Source organism: Culex quinquefasciatus, chromosome 2 (genome assembly GCF_015732765.1).
Source record: "Culex quinquefasciatus strain JHB chromosome 2, VPISU_Cqui_1.0_pri_paternal, whole genome shotgun sequence".
Classification (NCBI taxonomy): Eukaryota; Metazoa; Arthropoda; class Insecta; order Diptera; family Culicidae; genus Culex; species Culex quinquefasciatus.
The window spans coordinates 67,931,136-67,953,576 of record NC_051862.1 but is presented as its reverse complement, the minus strand read 5'-3'; the positions used below and the strand labels follow the sequence as shown (position 1 = coordinate 67,953,576).

The 22,441-nt window shown below is 37.9% G+C and overlaps 1 protein-coding gene across 3 annotated transcripts in view; it reads right to left on the bottom strand.

Moving 5' to 3' along the window:
* Positions 1–22,441, bottom strand: part of LOC6032419 (A disintegrin and metalloproteinase with thrombospondin motifs 16) — a 301,763-nt gene that overhangs the window by 256,486 nt on the left and 22,836 nt on the right. For all 3 annotated transcript variants that reach the window (XM_038251357.1, XM_038251356.1, XM_038251358.1), the window contains exon 2: positions 7,311–7,395. In XM_038251357.1, coding sequence (XP_038107285.1) covers positions 7,311–7,382 — 72 coding nt within the window. In that variant the 5' untranslated portion in view covers positions 7,383–7,395. The remainder of the gene's footprint in view (positions 1–7,310; positions 7,396–22,441) is intronic.

Genomic DNA, 22,441 nt, shown 5'->3' with positions numbered 1-22,441 from the left:
TTCGCAAAAAATAAAATTTTCGTAAATATTTAGATATTTTGGAAATTAATGATGGCAAAACAACTGGACAGGTGTATAATGCATTTTAAAACACTTTTTTCATTCAAATTTTGTAACCGTTGCTCGTTATTTCAATTTTTATACTTTTTTATTTTTTTGCCCCCCCCTCGACTTTGGTCAGAGTCGAGGGACATAAAATTCAAAAAATATTTGCAACGGCCTTATTGGTTAAAAGATTACCTGAAACTGGAGAAATTACAAAATAGTTCAAAAAATTACAAAATTTCTGGCAATGTAAATTTGTATTGCTCCTTATTTTTTGGGAAATTCTGAAGGAGGGAAACAAAACTTTGTAATAAACTAAACAATGTTTAAATAAAATAATTTGTTTTGAAAAATTCACGAAAATATTTTTTGAAAATTCTTCATAAAGTGTATTAATATTGCAAAAAACTATACATTTTCCAAAACTTTCGCCCTCAAATGCAAATAAATTAAAAATGGAGCACTGTATCATAAAAAGTGTGCAGTAATTTTCGATCGACAATTTGATTTTGCATGCAACAAAAAGTTTTTTATTTGATTTGACAATATTTCGATTTTTTAAAGATTTAGTGTTTAGTGGCTTTTTTTGACATAGAAAATGCATGCATTCAAATAAAAAATACAAAATTAAAAATCTCTTTAAACAAATTGAGAAACTGTAGAGAATTACTCATATTTACATAAATTTTGTAAGGCTGGTACAAATTTTATTCAAAGTTTATGTCCCCCCTCCTTCAAAGTTGGCCCAAGAAATCAGAGGGCAATTTTTTTTTTTTCAAAAAACTTCAAAGCTTTAATGGAAATTTAAGTGCAATCAGCTGAAATGCATTGATTCAAAAATCTATTGAATTTTTGAAAATTGTCGATGTTTATTATCGCAACATGTTTTTATTCGCTAAAATTTTTGTTTTCGTTAAATCTTAATTTTTTTTGAAAACTAATGATTTCAAAACAACTGAACTATTGTAACATGCAATTTGCTTCTCATCCCAGAAGGTACCGGTGGCATTTTTCGAGACGAGATTTGTCTGATCACGCCTTCCGTCGGACGGTGAAGTAAATGTTGGCCCCGGTCTAACCTGAGGGTTATGTCGTTAGCTCAATCCAGGTGTAGGAGTCGTCTCCCTGGGTCCTGTCTCGGTGGAGTCGCTGGTAGGCAATTGGACTAACAATCCAAAGGTCGTCAGTTTGAATACAGGGGTGAATGGAAGCTAAGGTGTAAAAAGAGGTTTGCAATTGCCTCACCAATCAAGCCTTCGGACACCTAGTATCGAGTAGGAATCTCGCAATCGAGAACGCCAAGGCAATGCTGTAGAGCGAATAATCTGATTTGATTTGATAGGTTCAATGGTTCAATCTTCTGAGAAGGAAGTATTTGACCCATAGTATTCTAAATTTCATGATGATTAATGACATTTTTTCATGATCGTTGTCGTAAGTTGAGGATTTTAAATAACACTTAAATAATTGAATTATTAAACTTGTTAAATGTTGATACATTTTGTTAAAATACAATTTATTTTTTAAAGAACTAAACTAACCAAATCCTGAAATAAATTATATAATTTGTTGTTTTACTTAGCATCGTTTAGCGCGGAACAAACTATGTTTTGCGAACACAACAGAATAAACATAGCCTAGTCAGCTCAGTCAGGTTAAAAATAGGGTGAAAACACGAAATTTGCCTGACTTTAAAACTATTCGCGTGCACTAAACACTCTCTCTGTATAGACATACCGGAAAGAAAAAAAAGCCGACTATCGCGGCAAGACAGGTGCCTCAACATCACCCCTAGTACAGAGGTGAAAACCAGCCCCGGCAACGTTCACTTCCTCGATGGCTCACCGATCTGCCGGTGTAGATCTCGCGATGAGATGAGAAAAACCGCGATCGAGATTCACTCTCTCGCGAGCTGTGCTGAGTTAATTAGCTGTTTTTAACGCAAATGAGAGTGTTTTTTTTTTGTCTGTTGGCGCCCCGGGTGACGATGTCGAAGCTCGAGTCGGTATGGAGTTGGTAGGTGCGTTTAGTAGCTGCTAATTGTAAGGTTTTGATCTCTCTCACTAGGTTTTATCAATGCAAATTAAAGTGGGCGTTAGTCACGCCGCAGCGAGTTGGGTAGTTGATGACTTTAATCATATCGATACTAATGAAAAGGGGTGCTGAGAAGATGAACTTTTCAGCTCACGTTCGTAAAATACAAAACTCTTCCTAAAATTAAAACAAAAATGATTTTTTTAATTTATTTTATGATTTTTTCAATGACATTGAATAATTCAAATAAAATAATAACAAATTAATCTTCCCAGGTTGGATGCAAAACCAACCGATGAACATTGACTGACGGGGCATTTACTAGTGAGAGCTTCAGGCGCTTATCTTCCGTTGATGGTTTCACTACCTTCTAATGGAAACTAATTGTATCTCGGAGGGGAATTATGTAAACATGGGAAAATGATGGACGGAGCTATGGCTTACGCCGGTTAACAAGGCACTTAGCCGATTGCAGATGATAAATTGACCGGGATGAACACCGGTTGTGGCACGCTTCCTGATTTATATTGAATAATGTATTTAAATTAGCTATGATCTGAAAGAAACTTATACAAACTGACGAAATTCTTTAATGTTCTATTCAAGTTTCACAATTCTTCCGTGGGAAATCAAGCATTTAAAACTAGTTCAAGTACAACAAAAAAAACCAAGACCGGTACTCCAATTACAAATTTCCGACCATCACACCGGCGGTGTGTGGACAGGAAGCATGTGCCCACTAAGTACGGCAATAATCCTCGCTCTAAATATCAATTTTGCAAAAGTGATTGATTTTACATAGCCCACTATTAGGCCGGTTAAGGGGAGGCATGTAATATGCGCGAGGGTATTTTTTTCCTCGATTGCTCTCGCTCTGTACAAACAGCATGTTTAGCTTGCAGTTGTCGGTAATTTGTGGGTCCATTCAATAAAGTTTTGCATGCAAGCGTACTGACTGGGTCTCTCAGGTAAACTCATTGTACTGCTGCACTATTGAAGCTGGTGTTTACGAGCGCGTTTTTTCCACGTGTCTAGCATGTGTTTTTGTTTTTACCGAGGCAGCTTACGCAGTTGCCCCTCGATTATCTGTAAATTATTGAAGCTTAATTTTGTTCTGAATTTGAACCGTAAACGTATTAAACGAAACTCTTGATCGGTTGTTTTTTTTCCCTATATTTTCCTACAAATTAGTTCTGAGAGTTTTATACCTTCTATCGGATTTAATCTCCTATTATTTTTTTGATAACTTATTTAGTACTTTCAAAAAATTATAAATTCAATCAGATGAAAAGTATGATTTTGAAAAAAAACATCATTTGAAATTTAAACATTATTTTCCTCTAAACTTGTGCATTGGGCACTTGAAAATGGTCAGTGATGATCTGTTATTTATGTTCTTCACAAAGCTTGAAAATTCTTAAAAATTTCGATAAATCACTTTTTTCAAGGTCGTCGTAAAAATATGTTTTAATATTCAAAGCAACTCAGTCAGAGTGTCCAAAAGAATTTAAATATTTTTCAGTACTTAAAAAAAATCACGCACGGTACCACTTAATTCTTTACTACCTAAGTTGTTTTTTCTCCGTTAAGAGGTCATTTTGGGCAACTTTTGTTCTATGTAAAATTTCACTTATATGGTTCAAATTTTTCTTCATTTTATTTATTATTTTATGCATTCATCTTATTTAGTTTTTATTTTAACGGTAGTTTCTTGCACCAATCAGAATTATATTCATCATTTTTCAGTTTTTTTTCGATTGTTCAGTCTTTTTAAATTTGTGGATATAAACTTAAGCTGTTGCAAACATTTTTCAAAGTTTAAAAATAAGGGGGACAAAAACATATTTTTTTCAAAAATCTTAAAAATTTCAATGGAAATAGAAGTCTTATAAACCGAAAACAGTCTGAAATACATTTTCTGCATTGATAATCATATTTAGCAGGTTTGCGCCTGTTTAAAATTATATTTTGAATGTTTCTGAAATTCCAATGAACAAAACCACTAACCTTTTATTTCTCGCAAAAACAAGTTTTCGTCGTTACTTTGATATTTTGGAAACTAATCATTACATTACATCTGAACAGTTTTTTTTTTCATATTTTAAAATACTTTTTTTTATCAATTTTTTAAAGATCGAAACCTTCCAAGTGAGGGGGATTTGGGTCCTTTGAGACTCTCAATTTTGATATAATGAAAGGATACAGCGCATCCTGCTGAAAAAAATCGTAAAAAAAAACTACACAGAGAAAAAACATCTCGAAATCGTGAATTGTTGTTCATGCATTTCAGAACCACGAAAAAACTTATTCATGACTATGGAGTAGGGCGTCCCAAAAAAAATGAAAAGTTGTCAAATCTTTGGTGCTCACCCCTACAATGATAGATTAGGATGTCAGGAACAATGTTTTCATACAGCAAAAAATTCCCAAAAATGGTTTACAACTCGCGCGCGGAGCTTGAATGAAAAAAGTGCATTTTTCGAGTATTTTTCCGAAATGCGTGTAACAATCATACTTAAGTCATTCAAATTTGGTCGCCATGGGCTTCAAGTTATAGTTTAATGTCCCATGATCAAATTCCTGTACAGATATGGTCCATAAATGCTTGTGTTTGGGCATAACAGGGTGATTTAGTTAGAAAAATTTATATTATTTTAGCTAAAAAATTTCAAAAACCGCTCCCCAAAACGAACCCAGAAATTTTGCAGCCGTCACATTGTGAGAAAATCTCATGTTTTTTCATGAAATGTTATAAAAAATATCGTTTTTGAGTGAGCAAAATTAAAATATCCAAAGTATATGTCTTCCCGTTTGTAATCATAGTAGCCAATGTTTTATGCTAAGAACGCTTATATACTAAGAATTTTGAAAATTCGTCACTTTTTGATCACTAAAATGCAAATATATTGGCTTTGCGTGGACATAAATTGAATGTTAAAAAAAGAAAAATGATCTCCGTAAAATTTCCTATATGCTGAATGCATTAGTTTTAGCTGCAAAATTTCTTGGCTCGTTTTGAGGAGCGATTTTTGAAATTTTTTAGACAAAAAAATATAATTTTTTCTAACAAAATCACCCTGTTATACCCAAACACAAGCTTTTATAGACCATGTCTGTACAGGAAGTTGTTCATGGGACATTAAACTATAACTTGAAGCCCAAGGCGACCAAATTTGAATGACTTAAGTATGATTGTTACGCGTATTCGGAAAAATACTCGAAAAATGCACTTTTTTCATTCAAGCTCCGCGCGCGAGTTATAAACCATTTTTGGGATTTTTTCGTTGTATGAAAACATTGTTCCTGACATCCTAATCTATCATTTTAGGGGTGAGCACCAAAGATTTGACAACTTTTATTTTTTTTTGGGACGCCCTACTATGGAGCATTTGAACTATACACGTTAATACATTCCTTCGTGGTTCTCAAGATCATGAAAACAATGCATAACTTCGGGATTTTGTCTATTTCCATGCAGTATCTACATACAACTTAACGACTTAACTAAAACAATTTCAAATAAAAATCTTTTGTTACTCGCAACACTTTTTTATTTAAAGAAACAGAATTTTTGAATGAAGATTTTCTGAAAAATTTCTGTAAGTTTTTTGAAAACTTTTTCTTACTCTTGTCTATTCCATAGTTCGATTGAATTACGATGTAATATACAGCTGAAAGGAACACCAAAACTCTGTTACATACCTAAATGAACTCGTTGTAACTTGGATTATTCACAAATAAAACCAAATTGAATTGAATTGAAATTTTCTGAAATTATTCATAGAACGCAAACAAATTGAAACTCTTCACTTGTTTTTTAACAAAATCTATTTTTAAACATACAATTTGTATTAAGAAATAAATATAAATAAAAAAATCAGTTCTGCTCAAGTTTCTCAAAATAACAAATCTAAACGCTCAACCAAACCGCAATTAGGAAATATGTTAAATTTTGTTAAACCAACATAACATGATTTTGCAAACTATGAAACATATAAAACAAATTGATGTGGAAAAAATTACTATGATGGTATCTTCTAATGCACTGAACCTTGGAACAACAGTAACTTTCTGGTATTTTTGTATAACTTTATCCTTTTTTGTTGGGTTTAGACATTTTTTCTCAAGTTATTGACTCTTGACCATTATTCAAGTAGAATGATCATCCAATCTCAATGAAAATTCCTTTCTTGAATAAACTCTCATCTATTTACGGTTCCACTATATAGTCAAAGTCAAAACAGTATCGGTGCAATTCGAAGAAATCCTTCGTCGTCGTTGTCGTGGTCGTCGTGCATATTGCATGCAATGCAAACAATGCAACCCACCTTGCCCATCATGCACACAAACAACTACACACACAGACAGACATTCAGAACTCCACCATTTGCACTATACCAATTGGGTTTCCAATGAATGAAACAAACACTAGGCTACGACTTGGCCCAACTCACATTGTTGCAACCGATGCTTGCCACACAAAACCACCCCGTACCAGCCAACGTTGCACCACCGCCACCCCCCCAAAACTCTAAGTAGGTATGTGCACCAACTTAAGCGCTGCTGCTTAGCTCGCTCGGATCAGCGCGGGCGCGATTATGCAATCTGATAATACAGTCAAAAAAGGGCTGCCATAAATGTGGCGGGCGGATTTCACAGGCCCAGTGTTGCCAGCCCGAGCCGGTTCGGTTGGTGGTTTTGTTCTCGTTCGCGCGCAATTTGCTTCGATTTATTTGTTGTTGTTTCACTACTAACTCTAGCCGCAGCTACTAGTCGTAGCTGTTTGTTCCACATTTGGTGCGAGATTTCTATAATGATATGCATTCGGTCTAATTTAGCTCTCACATAGCTTCAGCCGCCAGGTTAGTGAATGAGAGCGTTTTTTTTTCTTCTATTTTTTGCAGTTTCGCATATTTAAAGCGTGGATTTCTCACGGTGATTATAATTACTATATTATATTGCGGTTAAGTGGTATCGAGCCGCCCGTTGAAGCGATTAAGTATACACACTTTCGTTCTTGAATTGCTTCAGACGCAGCACCGTGCTGGTGGAAGTCGTCAGCGAATGGTATTTGCATTTGTTCATCAGTGATCACCACCCCAGCAAGTTTAAACACCCCCTTCTCCTCCCCCGCTTGATGGATCAACTATTTTAATTAACTGATCGAAGTGTGTACTCTCAGTCGCTTAGTGTACGCAGGAATGCTCACTGACTCTTTTTTTTAAACTTACATCTGGCAGGGCGGCGCTGTAGGTGCATAGCAGTGTCCATGATGCCGCGAAGTACAGGCCAAGTCGCGTCATCTTGGCGCGGGGTCTGGAAAAAAAGTAGAAAGAATAGTTAAATTATTAATTTATGTTACTTCATAGGTGGACCCATTAAAGAAGTGCTTTCAACCAACGACATTCTAGAAATAAATATTTTTATAATTTTACTGTATGCTAAAACTCCACAAATATAAAAATAAATCGTGCTTAAGCAATGAAGTAGCTGTCATATTTTGAAGTTTAAGTCTCTCAGCTCTGGTGAAGTACAAATGGGTAATTCTATACCAACTCACACGAAATCGGGAAAAGTTGCCCCGACCCCTCTTCGATTTGCGTGAAAAATGTTGTCCTAAGAGATAACTTTTGTCCCTGATCACGAATCCGAGGGCCGTTTTTTGTTTTTTGATATCTCGTGACGGAGAGGCGGTACGACCCCTGCCATTGTTGATCATGCGAAAAGAGACATGTTTTTCAATCTTTTGCAGCCTGAAATGGTGATAAGGTAAATATTTGGTGTCAAGGGACTTTTATGTAAAATTGGACGCCCAATTTGGCAGTGTTCTCAAAATTGCGAAAAAAAGGTATTATTCATCGAAAAAACACTAAAAAAGTTTTAAAAACTCGGCCATTTTTGGTTACTCAACCGTAAAAAAAATGGAACATGTGTTTTTAAGAGAAATTTAATGTACTTTTAGAATCTACATTAACCCAGAAGGGTCATTTTTTCATTTAAAAAAAATCATTGTAAAATTTCGTGTTTACTCTAACTTTGCAAGGTTATGTTTTAAAGTAAAACAATGTTCTACAAAGTTGTAGATAGCTGACAATTAAAGAGCAGACAATTACACAATCAAAATATTGTTTAACATAGCAAATCGAACCAATATTTTCCGAGATATCGCTAGTTGGATACACAGCAAAAAATCCGATGGTAAAATCGCATGCAAAAGCATTCACATCACCTTCGTCAAAAAAGACACTTAATATTACACACTTCATTTACAATTTTTGTAAAGACAAAAAAAAAGTTGCAGCCGACCGTATTCAAACCCAGAACCATCAGTAAGGACTGGCGCCTTTGCCCGCTCGGCCAACAGACCGATGAAAAATGGAGAGGATAAATACATATATGCGCTTGATATTTCGGTCGAGTAGGTTTCCCATACTGATGGGCTACATATTTCAGGGTGTAATATTACACAGAATTTCATAAAATATTGCAAAATTTATTTTACACCCAAGCCTTATACACGCAGCTGGATTACTACTTTTTTTGCTGTGTACACAGCTAAAATTTTACATGCAGTGTGTAATATTAAGTGTTTATTTTGACGGAGGTGATGTGCATGCTTTTGCATGCGATTTTACCATCGGATTTTTCGCTTTGTAGCTTTAAGGTAAACTGAGGACTCCTGTGTGCTATCTTGTCTCAATTTGAGCTAAACTGTGTTTAGGATGCTTCAATATCTCACTCTTTGACCTACTCAGATCTCCTAAACTCGACTTTAATCCTCACATTAAAAACATGTGTAAATTTGAAAGGTGTAATTTTGAAAGATTGATTATTACCTCTTTTATGATGTAATTTACCTCGATTTAGACTGAAAAAGTGACATTACACCAGAAATGCGGTAAAATCATACATTTTCATGTTATTTCCACCTGCTCGGGATAGTTGTGATGTTTACATTTTTGATTATAAATCGGAACTTTGGCATCATAATTCAACTATATTTCGGGACAATGCCTAGAACAACATACAAGAGCGTTTGTTATTGTTAACATTGCGTGCTTCAGTTTTGTTGTGTCGAGGTCAAACATGAGGGCGGCGAATGACAAGGTTAAACATTACAACGCATTTTTCTCGGAATGCGACAAGATAACACAATCTCGTCGATATGACCTTTAATAAACTGCAATTTAACGCGTGAGATATAATTATCTCTTTCCAACAGGTATAAAAACTTCTCCACTTAACCGGGATATACGACAAATTTACAATCCCAAATTACCCGAGTAGCAAATTTGTTTCACCGCAGCTTAACGAATTTATCGCGGTGAAAATTGCCATCTTAGCACCAGATGTTCTGCTCCGAGATCGTCCGAGGTCCGAATGAAAACCCCCGTCCGGGCCGCGTAATCCCTCGAAATTGATTACTACCTCTGGAGGCATTCCGCGCACCCGGGTCAATAAAATGTTGCAACATGACAATCGGGCCAGCCCCTCTCTGAGGTACCACATCGAATCGTGCCCATTCACGCCTAATAAATTAAGGTGTCACGAGTAGGCTTCTTTACCTGAGGTAGAGTAAGCCAACGACCCCAAGAGGTGCAAGATTAGGGGAAGTTGCAGCGTTTTGGTAAAGAAGCTTGCACTAAGTGTTGAGGAGCCTGCGTCAAGGAGGTACTTCATACAAGTTTCTAATATCTTTGAAACTTGTTAACTTTTATAAAACAAACAAATTATACTTTGGATTACGAAAAATAGATTGAATTATCTAAATTGAACAATTGTGGAACTCTTATAAAACAAAGTAATTTTGACGTTCTTTGTTTCAATGCTGACACTTTGCTTCCTTCTTTTACAACCTCTTACCGCAAAAGCTGGCTTAAACCGTTGGCCAAAAATTCAATCAAGCCGTGGCCTCATCGCTGGCCACCGAGTTCCATTCCGGTTCGGTATGGTCAATGCGGCCGCCACCTTGGGGCTTACTCGGGCAGCTCTGGCTATAATCGCATGTACAACAGAATGAAGCAATAATCCATTAATAATAATCATTCACATATGTATGTATGCAGGCAGGCCCCGGTCATCGGTAATGTCGGAGTCTTGCTCGGAGATGTGTTGCACCAGCAACACAAACGATATTTGCGACTGGAACCGCGGCAAGCTTGGGGCCATTTTGGTCATCGGCGGCTTATTGCCGGCATCGGTTCCATTTTTGGGGTTATTGGGTATGGCGTGCGGCAGGGTAAAAGCTTTTTTTACTGAAAAGTGTACTACTTTTCATTACACTCGGTGGTGAGTAATGGTAATAAGGTAGTAGACGCGGTTCTTGAAACTTCTCTAATGCATTCAGGACTTGATATTGGTTTCTAAATCTAGCCCAACTCAGTGGAAACAAGTACAGTTTCAGTAACCTAAACCGTTTGACCGTGACCGATCGAAATGTGCAGTGAAGTGGTATATATGAGCCATAGCGAAATTTGGCAAACTTTAAAGTAGATTTCACTTTATGATCAAATTGCTGTGAGAATCGTTCAAATAAATTGGGTTTAATGATGTATAACCCCGGGTATGGAAATATGTGCTTGTGCGTTGTCTCTAAATAAAAAGTTTACAAATATGCAAAAATAGCCAACAATTACAAAACAACATGGAAAACATGAATAGGTTTTAATTTGATTGGTGAACTTGTGCTTTTTTCTACAATGTATTCCTACCACTCGAATCCGATGCTCCATTGTCCTTTACAATAAACACCAACTAAAAGTGTCCACGTGGTTTATGAATGGCAAAAGCTGATAGAAGAATGGTAATATGTCTAAATGGTCGACAATTACAAAATAACATAATTTTAATTACAACTGCAAATTATAATTACAAATTACAATTACAAAATAACATTTTATAAATTAGAACACTTGATTAGAGAAGTATGAAATATAATAAAATTAGGGTGGTCCAAATTCAAGGGGTGTACCCCATTTGGCATAAAGCCATTTGGCATAATGCCGTTTGGCATAACGCCGTTTGGCATAATGCCATTTGGCATAATGGACGTTTGGCATAAAGGTCATTTGGCATAATGGCCATTTGGCATAATGGTCATTTGGCATAATGGTCATTTGGCATAATGATATTAAATTTTCAAAATTATTTCAATTTTATAGACTGGGATCAATCGGGACTGCAGTTTGAATGAAGACAGCAGTTTTTACTATATTTTAAAGCTTGAAATTTAGAAAACGATGCACTTTTTTTAATGTTACAGAATGTATAACACCACCGCTGAAAACTTCATCTTTTTCTTCAAGCTCTTCTGGCAGCATGCTTGCCCACTGAGAATTTTGCTTAAAGAAAAAGTTGAAGTTTTCAGCGGTGGTGTTATAAATTCTGTAACATTCTGAATATTTGACAAATCTTTTCGCACTTTTCGGCAAAGTTGTTCCCTGGAACACGAACTATGAGCTCGTGAGGTTGATAAAAAATTCAAAAATTATTAAGGGACTCAAAACTCAAAACCAAAACGCACTGTTTATACGGGTTTAAATCACATTTAAATTGCAAAGTCAAAGCGCCAGGTCCTGTCTCAACCAATCGAGCTCATATTTGGGAATCGGGCTTAGTGCATCCAGGGGATCATGCCCTGAAATGTACGCAAAATTCTTTCATTTTGTTACATCCTACCAACATATACTCATTCATATTACAGGGTGAATAAATATTAATTGGGGAAATTTAAACAAAAATAGATTTAGAAACTAGTTTTTCTACGATTTTATCAGCAAGTGGCGCTACTTTCATTCAAATATACACAAAAGTGAGATTTTTATTTGAAATGTAAAGCATTCCAATTTGTCATAAACTTTATTAATTCACCGTCTTCACTCACTCACTCACTTAATCGTCTTCACTCATATACATATTAATTCACCGTCTTCAGCTTTGGATCTAACCCAAAAAAGTAGCGGGTCATTTTTTCTGAACTCTCAACTGCTGACTCAAGGTTTTTATTTCATCATTAAAAAGGGAATAATGCGCTTCAGCTGTGGTCACAATTCTAGGTTTTTTTTCTAGGTTTTTTTCCCTTCTTTAAATAATAGAAAATTCTCTTTACTGCTGACACAAGTTGAATTTACCTTTCTTTAAAGAACGGAAAACTCTTTGACTGGTGAATACTTTTTAAAAGATGGGAAAGCTCGCTTGAGTTGTGACCACAGCTGAAACGCATTTGCCCCTTTTTAATAAAGAAAATTCAACTTTAGAAAGAAATTCAACTTTTTTCAGCACACAGAAAAAAAATGATGGTAATATTCATCAAGAAATGGTGACAGATTTTGTGTCAAAAAAAAATGATTAATTTTGCATCAGAAATTGGTGAATATTCATCAGTTTCTGATGACCCGCAGCTTTTTTTGGTTGGATCCAAAGCCCTTCCTTCTTTAAAGAAAGGAAAATACAAAATAAAAAAGAAAATTCTACTTGTATGACAAAGTTGAAGAGCCTTACAATTCCAGATTAAATTTTCAAAAGGTCATTACTAAATAGGTAACCCATAGCACATAGGTTGTTTTGGATATTTACTCGAGAATTCAAATGAGAATCTAACTTTTGAGAATTTTGATAAAATCGTAGAAAAACTTGTTTTCAAATCTAGCATATTTTTTCCCCTATTTTTCCATACAACCATTAACCTGGAATATCGATGGGTACAACATATTTGGCTCAATGGCTTAAAATAGTCCTGGGAACAACATTCAGCAAGTGGAGCAACGTTTTGAACAAAAGTTTCAAGTTCTGGGCACCCATAGCCAGCAGTTTTCAAATCAAGAAAAAAAAATCTTAAAGAAATAAAAAATCAGCTTTCGCCGGTAGTTATCACAACCTTAGGTAATATGGTCTTCTTAAAGCAATTCCAATATTAACTTTATTTTGAAATTTTAACATCATTATGCCAAACGTCCATTATGCCACACGGCATTATGCCAAACGGCGTTATGCCAAACGGCATTATGCCAAATGGCTTTATGCCAAATGGGATACACCCAAATTCAAGTACCCCTGGTGCTACCCTATGAAATCAAAGATTGATCCATCACTAGGCTAAATTCCAAATTTGAGTTTATTCTGACCACTAGAACCTCTCCCTGTACCGGATTTGGATCCCCCTAGTGTATGTACGGGGTGGGTCTCGTGGCGCAGGGGTAGCGGCTTCGGCTGCCGATCCCGATGATGCTATGAGACGCGGGTTCGATTCCCGCCTTATCCACTGAGCTTCTATCGGATGGTGAAGTAAAACGTCGGTCCCGGTTTCTCCTGTCTCGTCAGAGGCGCTGGAGCAGAAATCCCACGTTAGAGGAAGGCCATGCCCCGGGGGGCGTAGTGCCAATAGTTTCGTTTTAGTGTTGATGTACTTATTAGGATGTAGCAAAATGGGCGAATTTTGTGGGCATTTTTATACTGAGCCCGAATCCCAAGTATGGGCTTGATTGGTTGTGCCAGGATCTGTCGCTTTGAGTTTAAATGGGATTTAACCCGTAAAATCGGGCTATTTTTGAAATAGGAGTATATTTGGATATGTTCAGAAAGTATCGGAGGATATTTTTTAATGCATTGTGATCCAGCTCATCTAGGATCTATAAAGAGTTAAAGGTTCCAGATTCTACCACCGTTTCAAATAAGAAGTCGGCTATCGTTGATCTCATAGTTTACTCGTAAATATCTATCCTCCGATACTTTCTGAACATATCCAAATATACTCCTATATCAAAAATAGCCGTTCACTAAGAAAACCAAGAAAATACTGATTTTTCGTATTATAAAAAAGAACCTCGCAAGTTCCATGTAGAGCTAGAAGATAAGAGCGTCTTAACTCTGGGGGGCCTTAAATGACCCAAAACTATCAAACATCCACCTAACGTAAATCATTGAACCTATATGAATCCATGCTGCTGGTGAAGACATTGAACGGTCTTCCTTGGGTTACAATTTAGCCAAGACTCTAGAACGAATCTTTCAAGGAATGCCTCAATGATGATGTGTTTTTGCTGATTTAATCGAATCAAGACATCCCGTCCCAACTGACCTACGTCAACCCCGAACCACAAAGAACAACTCCATCATTCACGGCACAAATTCCAAACTAGACCTTCATCCAAACTGAATCATATCTGTCTGCGCTTCCACGCCCCAGACGACTTCATAACCCGGCGCTCTCATCAGCAACTCCCCGCATAACAAGGTCTCCAGCCGGCATTAGCTTGATACATAAATCTCATAATCTTCACTCATCATCCGCCCCTTCCCGCCACAGTCCATCAGATATTGTGTGTAATAATTATTATGCATTTGGTTTTTCCTCCTCCTCCTGCGTTCACGCTTCATCTACCGGCCGCCACTGTTGCCCTCGTCGCCGTCTTCTTCACCCCCAATAACTCGCAAGCTCTAGTTGACTTGTGTAAAACAACAACCGGAGATCTTCCGCTATGGAATTCCTCGCGGACCGGACCATCGATGAAAGTGAGAGTCATTTCACTCTCGAACCCCTTGTTACCGCCCTCCACCACCCCCGCCGCTGGTCGTTTCGTCATCGATCGTCGAGGTCTCCGGCGAGACTCACGCAATACTTGAACTAGCAGCAGCATCCGTTGACGAGACAAAACGGCCTCATCGTGTCCGAAACCACGCGTGCATCCGTGATTGATAAGATCCACTGTCTGGTTGGAGTTAGTGTAAGCCTTACCGAAGGTCGTTTCGTCGAAAAAAGGTTGTTTCGGAGAATGATCGATTCTTCGAATCGAAACTTTGAAGTATGGGGAGTTTTTTCAAGTAAACTCGATGAAATGGTCATTCGAAGAAATGACTGTTATGTGAAATGGCCATTTCGGTAAGATGACCTATACTCGGCGACCGGGTTAGTACATAGTAAAATGGCTAGCTCAGCAATTGTCGTTCCACCGAATAGGTCATTTCATCTAATAGGCCATTTCACAGAACGAGCCATCTCTCCCAATGATTAATTGAATCATCCCTACAAGAGCTACCCATTTTTCAAGATCAATCTTTAATTCATCAAACTTTCGATGAAACGACCATTCGGCAAACCGACCCAAACTCCCCGGACTTGACCAAGTTCGTCAACACAAGCAATGTCTTCATCGACTGCGTTGGCTTCGATCAAGATTAGATCGTTCACCGTTATGCATCGCTTCCTCCGGCGGCTGGTCGGTGACATTCGCTAAGCCTTTGACCGCCCGAGTCCAGCCCGGACTCGGAAGATGTGCGACGACCTTTTCGTCGTCGTCGTCGCCGCCTGTTCTTCTTCATCTGCGATTTGAATACAATGCTCTGTGTGGATTTGCGGGTTTTTCGGAGGCGTTTCTTCAGGGTTTTCTCCCGCGCTTGATGGCTTTATACGCGCGAGGTTTGAACTTTGCGCGCGATGAGATGTCTTCTTCGACGAAGGGGGGCTGCCGCCACTGACATTGCTCGGAGCAGATTCCGACGCGGTTGATTTAGATTAACATTGAATTGTGGTGGCAGACCGTTTGGTGAGGTTGTGGGAACGTTAATTTTTTTCGGTAGTATTTGATTGTTTCGTTCAGCATTGATGAGCTGAAATGGGCTGTTGACAGCTGGGAAATGTTTGAACTTTCAAATTTGCTGACTTGATCGTGGTCTGCGGACTTTGCTTGTTATTAGACGTGAGACGTCGGATATCCGGACTCCAAATTCATTGTATTCCGGACTCAATGAAAGTTTCCGTTGAACTTTCAGATTGCTTCCTTAAAATTGACTTTGAACGTCCCAAAAAACAGACGGAAGCTATGCAAATTTGGTTTAGGATCTCGAACATTGTTACGGCAAAAGATCCCCAATTCTTAGCTCCAGGGTGTCCTTAAATGACCCGGAATAACAGAACAAATCAGCAATAGTAGTCTACCATACTTTCTACAGCGATTCGGGTGTAGCCCTGGTATAATCCGGGTTAAAAATCTACCGACCTCAAGCTTGTTACGGGAGTAGATCCACATTGATTGCAATGTCCTTATGTCAAGTTCAGATGTCCAAAGATTCTACTTTCCAAGCTTAGATCATGAACGCAACATACAAACAGCTCTGACAAGCGCCACTTGAAATCCACTTCGACTGTAACGGCATATTTCACCAAGGTTCTTCCTCGCGACCGAACTCACCAACACTGAGTACCACCACGAACACCAGCGGTCATGATTGGCATTGACAGTACGGTTCTTGGTAGAGGTAACTCGGGCACGATTCGTCAAGAAAAGGTGTGTCCATATGTACTACTGCTGCTGTCAGCCAAGACTAACTGTAACACGATTTCGATTCAGTTTTTCAGCAAGACCTACGACCCCGCATAAGAACCACCGGCACAGTCTACTAGCCGCGGTCATAGTCCGGCTGAGCCGGCTACGTCGACTACGTCGACTAGGTGCAGTGTACTAAGGCGCCTTCAAAATTAGGGGTACTGTTAACCATGCTGGAAAGGGAAAGTCTCGCGATCTTGAGCTAGGGTGGTGCCACTACGTTGAACTTGATATTTTGGATCAACGGAATCAACGGTGAGGTTCATTGACCTTCGAAACAAGAAGATTCAAGCAATCTTACTGAACCTTCTTAGAAAAGGACAACCCTAGCTTTTCCCAGGAAGCCGGCGTCGGCCGCCAGAGTGAACGCACGCCGATCTAGCATCGTTTCTTGAACTATGTGCCAAAACACACCCACCTAGACTTGATCATGGTATGTACTACAGGATAAGCTATGGGGGAGAGTCAGGGCGCGGAGACGCGTCTAACGGAACTCACACTAGCGAGAGGACCCCGACTTTAAGAGTGGTAGTGATCGTGACTAATCATACCGGCGTTCGGGGTGAATTCGATGCATCGTTACGGTTGATCAGCGGGTGGTCAGCGATCGGCATACTTAGTAAGGTAGCGTCAGCAGGGTGTACTGCGCCCATAAATCACCGCGCGCGTACCTTGGGGAAGCGAAAGTGTGCACTTGAACGTGAAGGTATCTCTCGATCAATCGCGATCGATCGGCAGGTGAATGGATGGAATCTCTGATTGAGGGCGAAAGGTGTCTGTCAACGCGGTTTCTAGGGTGGTTATTGATCTGGTGATTTGACTTGTAACGAGATAGTTAAAGTCTACTCCAACAGTCCAACCGCGTCATAATCCGAATGTTCAAACTCGAATCAACCGGAAGCCATAAAGCTTCACCTCTGTAGAATCTATCTATAGAGAGGGAGAGTCTCACCGTGAAGACTGTGGCGTGTGACCGTCTAACTCAACTAATCCAGATCTCAAACTTGCGCTGTGATATCGAATATTGGAAGCATCGATCGACCTCCCGCTCGTCATCGACAATAAAGATCACATTTTACTGATACTTATCGATTAACCGGCTGGAAAATTATGCATAATTGCGTACGGCCAGCCTGAACCGCGTCCAGGCCACCCTGGCCAGGCCGCCCCGAAAAACGGCCAAAATATGGTAATGGAAGAGAGGGCGCGCGCAGCTTGATGGTCATATTTCATCGGGCAAACAAGTTGATTGCCATTAAGCGATAAGAGGTTCGAAGTGAGGTGGTCCTCCTCCTAGGTTGTTGGTGGACGATTTTTTGGAGGAGTTCAGAGCACTGACAGTACGATCGTGACCGGTGACCATAATCGTCGGATCGGTTGTTGAGACGCGGGACGTGGGAAATAATTTGGTGGAAATTGATTTTTTGTTGTTCAGAAGTGGCGGTTTTGATACGATACCTCATGTGACTTTGAGCGCGTATATTCGTGTTGACAAGCAATAAAAATCGATGAGGGCAAACTTTAATGGTGATGCAGCTCGTTAAGAGCCGTAAAAGAATATTGATGGCTTGGTTGTGGTGTGCAGAGTCGTATGATTTAGTGGGCCCATTTCGAATAAATTCCGTGCAATTTTCATGTACTGAGACTTCTCCAATTTATCCCAGGTATTCCGATTGTTTACATCTAAGGAGTGTGTGTGTGTGCTTCCAGTCCAATACCTCTGGCCGGCAGCGAAATTATGGGAAAGTGTAGTTTGTATTAAGTCCGGTCATGTGCTGGAACTGCATATCTCGGTCCCAGATAGCCCTCGATCAGCTTCCAACGAGCACCAGGGAATGCACTCCTAAAGTGTAAACATGTTGTTGATCGAACTTTCTAGTTCCAACTTTTACCACCAGGTTCGACCTCTTGATGACCCCGCAACCAGATATGCAACCGGACGCTCACCTGAAAAAGAGAAAAAAGAAATAAAAATCAACATTAGTCTACAGTTTTGAATATATTTTCAATTAAGGGGTCAATCATCTTCTACCTCCCACTAACCCAAAAGCAGGTGCGAAATAGGACTCCTTCCCACACGTGCCAAAACTTCCCAGAGAAAGTCCGCTAAACACATGTTTCGTCCCAAGTTAAGAGCCCCGAAAAAAACCCACTTTGCCGCAGCGGCTCATTCAAAGATGAATAATGTTTCCTCCGTCACCAAAATCTGTAGAACACACCGCGCAGCAGCAATCCCCTAGTCGATGCGGTGTGGTCGTTTCTTCCATTTCAAACAGAAAAAAATCAGCATATTCAACAGAAACCTGCTGGTTGGTCCTCCCTACAGAAAAAAAAAACAACACTAAAACCTGTTCCTTTCTGCCAAAGACTAGCAAATATTTAAAGATAGCTTAAGCCCGCGAGGACGCGCTGGCGATCGTCTTCCCAAGTTTAGAACCATCCCCGCGAAGACCAGAACAAATAAATATGAATAAAACTCAAATAAAAGCCTCAAATTATTGATTTTTCTTATGTCACACCAGCGCTGGGAACAAATGGTTTCCGCGAGCGAGAAGACCCGCCGAGAGTCGTCATCACTTCTAGACTCTCAACAGACGTCGTCGGACGAATTTCGCAAAACTTGTCCAAGAGTGGGCCCGTTAATGGGCCCACTTAAGAGAGGCACCACAACTGGCACTGGCACTGTTTGCCCAAATCATTTCCATCCCAACGCGACGAGGTTGCTCTCACGAAGATCGATCACTTTCGCGCATCAATCCGTTCGTGGATGTGACGGCCGCGACTAATAAATGGAACTGCGCAGGGGAAAATTTCCCAACCCTTGCGCATGCGAATTACAAGATGGACATCACTGAGCGGCCGCCGCAGTTGATTGAATGGAAAAAATAGAATTGCTTTTAAAAGAAGTCGCGGATTGCGACAGAACTGATGGAACTTGCCAGCTAATGGAGCGCACGTGATTAGCACAATTTGTGAGATGGATGGGGAGGAATGGAAATCGAAGCTCAGAGAAGGAAAGAGTTGAGAAATATCGATGGGCATTTAATTATTACTGCAACAAAAGTCTAAACCATTGTATCGACTTAAAAAAATGTTGCTAATCGATGATAAACCTAGCTCACGACACTTTTTTTTAATAAAATTTGAAAATAAATTGGTAATTGACGAATTATCGAATAGTCAAATAGACAAAGGATCGAAAGTTATATTTTTTGTTGATTAAGCATGTTGTCTCAATTTGAAAAAGTTTTTTTTTAATGATAATAATATAAACAATAATAAAATTATAAGCCACAACTAAGGCAAAACCGTTTGAAAAAAATCATGCAGTTTTGAAGGATTAAGCATGTCGTTAATGTTAAGAAGAAAAAAACCCAAAAATATCACAAACAAATAAAGTTTTTCGCAAATATAGACTAAAAAATATGCAACAGGTCAGACTGTGTCCCACCAATTTTCATAAAACAAAATTTTGATTCTGAGTCGACAAGCTTTCTGTGAAAAGTTCATTTTTAGAGCAGGATTAAAACTTACCTGAGTTCACTCACTGAGGCAAAAAATACAAAAATCGGTCATATCAACTATCTCAATAAAACTTTATTTTGTGTGTGAAAAAGAGAGATTTTTTTAACTTCTAGACATTTGAAAATGAATGAGGGAAATCGCAGTTTCCACAAATACTTGTGAGAAAAGTTTTTTTGGGAATTTGAGGCCATTTGTGTGAATTTGTCCAAACTTATGTAGGAATTTGTGGAAATTTTTGGGAAATTGAAAAGATGGGAACTGGTAGAAATTGCAGGAATGTATCAGTATGTGTGGGATTTTTGGACATTTGAGGGAATTTGTGAGTATTTTTAAAACAACTTGTGAAGATTTGTTAGCAAATTTGGAGGGTTTTGTGCGAATTTTTGAGAATTTGCTGGAAATCGTAGAACTTGTAGGATTTTTTTTTCAGAATTTGTGGAACTTTTGGACATTTGAGGGGATTTGTAAATTTTTTTGTAAAACATGTGGGAAGTTGTGGAAATAAACGAATTTGTTAGAAATAGTCAAAAAAACAGACCTTGTCGGAATTTGTAAAAAATATAAAAATCTTTTTGGAATTTGTGGGAGTTTGCAAGGTTTGTGAAAATGTGTGGGATTTTGTAAGAATTTGTATGTGAATGTGGAAATTGGAGAAATTTTTTATTTTTTTTTGGAAAATTTGAGGATTTTGAAAGAATATGAGGGTATTCGTTGATTTTTTTTTTTAAAGCGGGAAATTTGTAAATGAATTTGTTGTCATAAGCGGGAATAAGAGAAAATTTGTGGAAACTTGTCAACATTTGTAGAAAATTATGGAATCTTGTTAGAATTTATGGGAATATGTGAGATTTTGATGGAATTTGAAGAAAATTTTAGTAAATGTCACGTATGAATTGTCGGATTTGTTATAAATAAGGCTATCAACTCTTGATGAATAAAAATCCATACACTTTACCGATTTTAGATTTGGGAATTAAAAAAAAACTGTGTTGTTTTTCCAGCTTACAAGTTTAACTTTGCTATCAGAGTGCTGATGACTTGCACGTATTTAAAACGTTCTCAAAACAAACCGTGATTTGTTGAATCAAATCTTCACGTTCTTCATTTTTTTTTGTTCAACGTTTAAAAGTTCACGAATGCCAAGTTTGCTTTTACGAATAGTCAGTGTTTTCACGAAATCATTTCTTGATTTTTTTAAAGGTCGGTCCTATAAAGATGTGAAACACAATAGCTTATTGAACCTTTACGAAACAAACTTTTTTTAATTAAAATCAATTATCCACAAGCTTTCGAAAGCGTTTGGATCTTTTATTGGATAAATGAGTTTTGTAAGGAATTCAAAAGAACAATTATTGATAATCAAAAAACCAATCAATTTATCCAAGTTATCTCTTTAAAATTAAACAGAAAGTTACCGTAAACCGGGGTGACTTTGATAGGATTTCAATTTGTTTTTGGAATATTTTCCAACAGGTAAGTTTTTTCTCAAGATTATGATTTTTAAAACATGTACTGGGGTAGGCCACCCAAAGTCCATGCACTATTTCTGAAAAAAAGTTTTTTCAATAATGTTTAGAAAAATAGTTGCGTTAAAAATTCTTAGTTATAATTCCGGGATGACTTTGATAGTCATAGTTTTTCTTGTTTTCAAACTTTATTTGTACGCTAAATGTACCATCACTAAAGTAGCTAATATAGTTTTTAAAATATTATTTTTTAGACCAAATTTAAGAATGTTCACAAAAGCTGGAATTTTTGTTTACAAAACTTTTCAAAACAAGTTCAAACTGCAGTAAGTTATGTACAACTATACTAAAGGAAACTATGTATGAAAGCCCAGCCCAATTAAATAATCTTGAGGCTGATTCCAGTGACTGTAAAAATGCAGGGATCAAGTCTCCCTAAACGCACTTTTTAAAAAAATTGATTGTAAAAATAGTATGACGATAAATTTAACATCAAATGCGTAAGGGTTTTGGAGTTGATAAGTTTATCAAACAATTCATGTATAAAAATATTTTTTTGAATAATTTTTGAGTGTTTTCTATACATATCAAAACAAAGAAAAAAAGATCTCTTGGAAGTTTTTTGCAGCTCGTTTTAGAAAAATGTGTGTTTTTTTATTTTTTTTCTTTGTTTTCTACAATGAGTTTTAGTTAATTTCGCACAACTTTCTAGAACAAAGCTAATTGTTTTACCCATATGCCGACGAGGTACAGGCTTGGAATCAAGTCTCCCCGGGGATCAAGTCTCCCCACTCTCCCCTACTTAACAAACACTACAAGATGCTTTAACCCGATTTTGGAAACTCGCTTCCGTTTCCCGGATATCGCAATACACACTTGTGACATAGACCAATTTATCATCAAAATGATCGTGCACACTTGTGACACGTCATACATGTTGTTGGAAAATGTGGAAAATTTTTCTTGTTTTTCACAAATTTATGTACACACATTCTTTCTGAAGGCAATGCAACCTTTTGTTTTTGAAAATATACTGATTAAGTTGGTTAA